Genomic DNA, 8,435 nt, shown 5'->3' on the forward strand with positions numbered 1-8,435 from the left:
GCTCTTAAATACATTTTTAGTAAGCCTAAAGTTTATAGAACTCATTTTCGAATCACCGTTTATTTTAAAATTATATAAGTTTGAATTTTACCTTGTTTATATCAATCGGGACATCAAATGAGTATTACAATCATTTAATATTTATTTTTAATATACCTTATATATATATATATATATATATATATATATATATATATATATATATATATATATATATATATATATATATATATATATATATATATATATATATTTTAAATAATAATTATTATAATATCCTATAATTAAATTTTAATAACAATAACATATAATATTTCAAATTATATTTTCAATTATTATTTATATATATATATACACACATATCTATTTACAATTAATTGTTCGTGGATCGTCGAGAGCAGTCGAAGGTCAAATGATTTCATAAAATAGTTCAAAGATTTTAGAATTCAATTTAATAGACTTTGCTTATCATGTCGAAACCATATAAAGATTAAGTTTAAATTTGGTCGGAAATTTCCGGATCGTCACAGATCTAGCTTCAAAGGATCTTGGATGGCTTGAAAGTTCTTGAAGTAGAATCCTGACACGAAAACAAGTTCAAGTAAGATTTTTACTCGAATTAAGATAGTTTATAGTTATAGAAATTGAAACAAAGTTTGAATATGAGTATTACCTTGATTTAGAAAGATAACCTACTGTAAATAACAAAGATTTCTTGATCTTAGATGATTAATTTGAATGGATTAGAAAGATTGAAAGTAATCTTAAAATCTTGAAAGGTTTCTTGAAGTGTTCTTGATGTGTTCTTGAATGATTCTTTTTATGGTGATCTAAGCTTTGATTATGAGATCAAAACTTGGTGAATATGATGAGAGTTAGAAGAGGTGGAAGTGTGTGTGTTTAGAGAGAAATATGATGTAGTAATCTAGCATGAAATGGATGTATATATCCATGCTAATCCCACGTTTTTTTTAGTTAGTCAACAAAGGCTTTTCTAGTTTTGTTATTTAGCTTAATCATTCATGGTAAATGACAAGGTTAATCCCTACATGTTTCTATAATGGATAATGAGTCATTTAGAGCTGCTAAGATCAGATTATTGAGTGTATGTATCAATAGTAAGTACACCTAGAAGCTGTGTATTATACGAGTACGAATACGGGTGCATACGAGTAGAATTGTTGATGAAAATGAATGAGAACGTAATTGTAAGCATTTTTGTTAAGTAGAAGTACTTTGATATGTGTCTTGAAGTCTTTCAAAAGTGTACTAATACATCTTAATACACTACATGTATATTCGTTTTAACTGATTCGTTAAGTCATCGTTAGTCGTTACATGTAAGTATTGTTTTTGAAAGCTTTAAGTTAACGATCTCATTTAATGTTGTTGAAAGCTTTAAATCAAATTTTAACACATTTTTAACAAAGTGATATTAACCCAAACAAAAAATTTCTAAGCTGACCTGGCAGCTCGACCCCAGTCAGGGGCTCTGCCCCTTGGACCCAGCCAGGGGTTGCCACCCCTTGGACCCCGCTACCGGGGGCGCTGCCCTCGAACCCCCATCATAATCAAGATAAGTTCAAACAAGTGTGCACTCCACACTTTACCATACTTGTTCAATATTTATCAAGGTTATGTTGGTTAACAAATTAATCTCATTACACTTAAATCATATTGGTGATACAAATCACCAACAATGAATATATCTTAATACGATATATATACATTAAAATGTCGTTACAACGATAATCGTTACATATATGTCTCGTTTCGAAATTCTTAAGTTAGTAATCTTGTTTTTTTTACATATGTAGTTCATTGTTAACCTTCTTAATGATATATATAATTATCATTTTATCATGTTAAATATAGTGTAACAATATCTTAATATGATACATATGTATTTAGTAAAACGTTTCTATAACGATAATCGTTATATATATCGTTTCGAGTTTCATAATTCAATAGTCTCATTTTATGTATATAACTCATTGTTAATATACCTAGTGAGATACTTACTTTTCATAATATCATGTTAACTATATATATATATATATATATATATATATATATATATATATATATATATATATATATATATATATATATATATATATATATATATATATATATATATATATATATATATATATATATCCATATATATATCATCATATAGTTTTTACAAGTTTTAACGTTCGTGAATCGCCGATCAACTTGGGTGGTCAATTGTCTATATAAAGCTCATTTCAAATAATCAAGTCTTAACAAGTTTGATTGCTTAACATGTTGGAAACATTTAATCATGTTAATATCAATTTCATTTAATATATATAAACATGGAAAAGTTCGGGTCACTACAAATAGCATACGTCCGTTTTATAGTTCAGGCTAGGGTCTCTATACCTGGAACGGACGGGGATGTCAAGTCCTATGGATCCATATACAACTATTCGCTCCCACCAGTTCTTATAACCGGCAGCTACTAGTTACCAAAGCTAAGGGATTTTCGATTCAAACTCAGTGTAGAATTAAGTATGTACTTGTGTCCATTGTGTTTAAAATAAAGTGCATGTATTCTCAGTCCAAAAATATAGATTGCAAAAGCAATTAAAAAGGAGCAAATGAAACTCACTATACTGTATTTCGTAGCAATTATGCATATGACGGCACTGAACAAGTGCAGGGTTGGCCTCGGATTCACGAACCTATATTAGTATATATTGATCAATAACTATCTAACAAACTAGTTCGGGTCATAGTGTATCCCAATCCTAATGCTCGAGACCGACATGCAAAAGTTAACAAAAGTCATCTCAAAAAGTCAACTTTGATAATTGTTTAACAAAACGAGACGTGTCTTATATAAGAATTCATTTACTCGACTAGTAGTATTCAAAAATCCAATTTATTAATCTTATAAACAAGTTATTTAAATATTAATTGTAGATTCAAAAGCAATTTCAATTAACGTTAATCATAATTCAGTTGGCCATAACTTTTAATTCTTTCATCGAAATCACGCGATTTCTAAATGAAAAGTTATTAATTTTTTGCCAGCTTTCCAACAACATGCATATCATATACTTTATATCAGTAGTACATGTATTAAATTCGTGATTCATCATAAAACTATTTAACGACGACATTTAGCATACAAGCATGCATAAACATATATACTCAAGCACTAGACATGGATTCCCTGTTAATATATAAAAGATAAGATATGAATGCTCATGTATCAATATTGTAATTCAATATTGCAGGAAAGTATGTAGACGCAACGGAAATGATAAACGCTAGATTGACCTTTGACTCACGATCATAACCCCCGAGCAATACCTATAACCTCCTTCGCTATAACCCATAATTTCCTTAGCTCTATCCCGCTTGGAAAACCCGTTTTGAAATAACCCGCTCATGACCTCGTCGTTATATTTTATGTAAAATATATAATACTAATACTATATATATATAGTGAGAATTGAGGTGGGATGGTGCAATGGATTCGGCAGAAGGCTCGACCTTTTATAGGCCAATTCTGAAATAATGTGCTCCGCGATCGCGTAAGGTATAACGCAAGAAGCTCCGCGATCGCGATGTTCTGAAATCCAGCTCACCTTTGTTTTGGGACCTAGCTTGTCGACATAATATTTTATTTATATAATATATAATTTATATTAATTAATTATATATTATATTATATTCTCGTGCATAGTTGACTTGTAACTTTAGCTCCGTTGTCTTGTACGTTGATGCTCGGTTTATGTCTCGGTTCTGGTTTTTCGAATGTCTTTTTGTACAATTCAAAATCTTGTACATTACGTTTCGCGGCTTATACTTTCGTTAATAGTTAGGCTTAAATAATCGATAAACTATATTACCCGAAGTATAACTTTTATATTTGAGTGTTTTGGTAATTTGCTTCTATAAATCATTGCCTCATTATTTATTAAAGTATATTAATAATATTGGAATGTTTTATATCTAAATTACGTTCTTTTAACAAAACATTTTAATAATCAAAATTCTATTATATTGAAAACGTTTTCTTACATTAAACATTATGATAGTTAAATAATTAACTTATCAAGAATCATGAGGAAAATATTGTAAAGCATGCATTGAAAATTAAGCAGGAATCACTACTACTTTTGTCTAATTCATGTTATTTGACACTTTGTTCTCACTTGTAGATTACACTACCATTTATTCCGAATATCGTTAAAATGAAAAGTTTTCTTAAATCACAGTGGACCTCACAACAGAGACCCGTAACAATAACACAATCTATAAGAGATTTGATAAATATCTTTTAACAATCGTTTAGCATTATCTTTTAATTCCATAGATAAATATATCAAATAGATACTTAAACCCATAGGTTTAATGTATAGTATTATACATTTAATACTTTGTTAAATTTTCAAGTTATAATATATATACATATATATATATTCATATCCAATTATATAATGGTTCGTGAATCGTCGAAATCTGGTCGAGGTTAAATGAATACATGAACATAGTTCAAAATGTTTGAGATTTAACTTAACAGACTTTACTTATCGTGTCGGAAACATTAAATCATTTAAAGATTAAGTTTAAATTTGGTCGAAAATTTTCGGGTCATCACATATTCCAAGGTCACCTAATTCCCTTAGACTATGCTCTGATACCACTTGTAACAACCCCAAAACCATTTAATCAAAATCGACGCATTTTTTTTAAAAAACAGAACAAAACATTTCAGCCTGCACTTAGGCGCGGCGCGCCACTTCCTAGCCGCGGCGCGGCTCACACTGGGAGCTGAAGGTCAACAGCTTTCAAAATGACTGTTAACGATTTACACTGTTTCCCGCGGGGCGGCCTCAACTGAGGTCTGATTCTAATTTTGACATAGTAGATAGGATCCCAAGTTTTACAATCTTAAACAATAGGAGTTTTATTAATATACACAATGTCATAACGACACATTAAACATTTTATCGCAACCCTTGGTACACGAATGACTCATCATACAAAACATGGGTTAAGACTCAATACCCAACCCGATACCAAGAGCATAATCCCAGGGACTACAAATCCCAATCCGCGTCCAAAAATCCAAAAGCTACCCCCATCGAGCTCAACCGCTCCTACGCATCTAGTCTAACAACTAGCTAGCTTCATAATCACAATAACTGTAAAAAGGTAAACAACAAGAGGGGTAAGCATAAAGCTTAGTGAATGCAATAATTATACATATACATATATAATCTACTTACTTGCATACACTTACACGAATACCGCATACGAGCTAGCAACTCAACAACCATGCAATCACAATGCATATTAAAGTATCCGTAATTCACAATAAGCTAGCGTCACCAATAGCATATAATTCACAATATAATATGCTAAAACTACAACACATAACCATGGTTAACCAATCGCACAAGGGAATGGTGCTCACGATAGACCATCGGTGTTCGTAACAACCATTAGTGCACTTAACACGTCGTACACTAACCCCACGGGTGACATCTTAACACGTCGATACTTCACCCCGGGTGGTGTCTTAACACGTCGACACTTCACCCCGAGTGGTGTCTTAACACGTCGACACTTCAATCGTCATATTACTTGGAGTGGCATCTTCATACATCGATACTTCACCCCGTTATATTTCTTAGAGTGACATCTTAACACGTCGATACTTCACTCTTCATGATTCCCGGAGTGGTGTCTTAGCACATCGACACTTCACTCGTCATGTGAAACGTGGTGTCTTAACACGTACACACTTCACATCTCACGCTACATAAATAAATACATTATACGTACACGCATAATTATTCCACTTACCTTGGAACGTCCGCACAAGTCATGTGTAACATGATCTTCGTCCTTAAATCCGAGCAAATAACCACCTATATCACACATAGGTACAATATACACATAAATAGCCATTCCCTAAAAGAGAACCTGACATAAATATCCCTTAGCCGAGGAATCACACCTTGCTCGCCAAAACCCGCTCATTTAACACCTAATAGACACAAACCAATTACCACTTCGGGTGGCAATTCAAACCCACTCAACAAAGTATAATTTAACCCAAATCATACTTTACACCAATTAGACCAACCCTAGGTCTTAATACTAAATTACTACTTAGGTATAATCATTTCAAACGTCATTTACACCAAATCCCCAACACATGCAATAATGACCCATATTGCGTTTAACCACGTTTGACTTATGTTTAAAATACCATTTTAACCCAAAATCACTTCTCGCGAGTAATTACATCCAAAAACATCATTTAACACTTAACAAAAGCGTTTAACATCCATTTAATCCAAATTAGTGTCATCATCAATTTTGACCCAATTCAAAGTCCACCCATTTTGACATAAGTGCCAAAAATGTCCAAACTAACCAATAATCACTAACACAAGTGAAAATGGCCCTAATATTAAACTGAATCACAAGTGTTTAACACTTATCTTACCCAATTTGAAACATAAACCCTAATTTTGACCCATTTCAAAATTAGTCAACCAAATAAACCCAAATGTGTTTCAATACTTCCATAATCACTAAACCTAGTGATTAAACTCATTTTGAAAGCCTTAAACTTGACCACAACATCAACCAACTCAAAATCCACCAACGACACTATAAAATCCAATTACTAGCATCACTAAACTCACTTCATGAGTTTAAATGGGTTTCTCAACAAACCAAGTTCAAACCCTAACTTTGAATATCAAATCAAACAATGAAATTCGGAGTTATAACTTACCACTACAACCAAAACGTAGCCGTGAACGAGATGAATAACTTTAACACCCGCGACTTGACCCGATTCACTCTTCTTCTGCCCCAAATATCCAATTCTCTCTCTAGAACCTTTCCCTCTCTCTAGGGTTTGATGTGTGTGAGAGTGAAGAAAAGAGGAAGAAATGAGGATAAGATAAGGTTTGGAACCAGTTTTGTGGCCAAAAACCGACCGCCCATGTGAAAAGACCATGTTACCCCTCATTTAAAATCAAAACAAGAAACTTTCACCAGGTACGAGCCGCGGCGCGGCCTCATTGAGGCGCGGCGCGCCTCATAGTGAAATTCCGAAACAGCAGCTTCATTCAGGGACTGAAATTGTCTAAGTCTGATTCTGATGCAAATTCTAAAAATGCATAAGTGTTAGGTTGACCTTTAGTGCCACTTTCTGCTGCACACATTTACTGACACTTTCAGGAATATATTCTGACGCACAAAATTCAGGATCTTACAAAATTAAGATTGAAGTGTTGTATGAAGCGTTTGGTGAAAACCAAATGTCAAGTGATAGAAGTAAGTCTTAGAACATATGTAAGTGTTGAAACAAGATTTCAGACTCTTAACAAATATGTATTTTTTTTTCCAAAGTAAGAATATATTAGAGCTTCACAAATACAAAACACAGCCAGGGCAAAACCTAACCCGAATAGTGGAAATACAGACCCAATACAAAACAAACCCAAAAACAATACAGCTACATGAACGAACTTACTAAACCAGTTGCAGAATACATCCAACCACCTTCAACTCACACATGTCTGCTACGATGACAACATTCTTACTGTTCTTGACTTTTAGGATGTTAACTTAACCCTAATAAAATCTCTAACCTCCTGGCTTACTGCATCCACAGATTTCTTCATTTTCATAAACTGCCTCTTATTCCTTTCCATCCATACATAATATACAGTGGCAGTAATTGCAATTCTATTCAGTATATTCCTAATATCCTTTCCAGCAGGATACCTTGCAATATCTTTAATAATTAAGCCCAATTCATTATGCAGTCCTTTGTAAACAAGCATTTTCTTTGTGTTTTCCCACACTTGACATGAGAAATCACATTTAAAAAACAAATGTGAATGGGAATCTTCCTGTTTACCACATAAGCTACAGATAAACACTTCATTAGGGTACCATATTTTTAGCCTATCTTGAGTAGCCAGTCTCTGCTGCACAGCAAGCCAGCAAATAAATGCATGCTTTGGTGTATATTGTGGAAACCAAATGACATCACACCACCCAACATTAGCAGCATTACTCCTTAAATCTTTCCAAGCTTGACCAGTTGAATAGGGTTTCAGTTTATTTTCACCAGTAACCCACCATAATGTACCATCATTGTCTTTATGCACATGAGTTTTCATTGCATCTCTTAACCTCAATATCTGCCTCCATCCCCGGCTATCATTAGCTTCCTGACCAATATCCATGACGTCTCTACCTTTTAACTTCACCACATTAACCCAATTCCACCAATTGGACTCCTTTTGACTTATAATCTTCCAGACCTGCTTCATCAACAAGACATCATTCCACTCTTTTAGGGGCCTCAAACTTAAACCCCGTTGCTTCTTAGGTCTGCATATCATCTTCCATGCCACCAT

At 33.2% G+C, this 8,435-nt stretch overlaps 1 protein-coding gene across 1 annotated transcript; it reads right to left on the bottom strand.

Annotated features, from left to right (window-relative positions):
• Nucleotides 1-5,353: 5,353 nt before the first annotated feature.
• LOC139890172 (uncharacterized) lies at nt 5,354-8,435 on the bottom strand. Its single transcript, XM_071873068.1, has 3 exons — nt 7,659-8,435; nt 5,851-5,915; nt 5,354-5,408 (listed from the first exon to the last, which is right to left on the bottom strand). The coding sequence occupies exons 1-3, from the start codon at nt 8,433-8,435 to the stop codon at nt 5,354-5,356; spliced, it is 897 nt and encodes a 298-aa protein (XP_071729169.1).

This window comes from Rutidosis leptorrhynchoides, chromosome 2, assembly GCF_046630445.1.
Source record: "Rutidosis leptorrhynchoides isolate AG116_Rl617_1_P2 chromosome 2, CSIRO_AGI_Rlap_v1, whole genome shotgun sequence".
Lineage (NCBI taxonomy): Eukaryota > Viridiplantae > Streptophyta > Magnoliopsida > Asterales > Asteraceae > Rutidosis > Rutidosis leptorrhynchoides.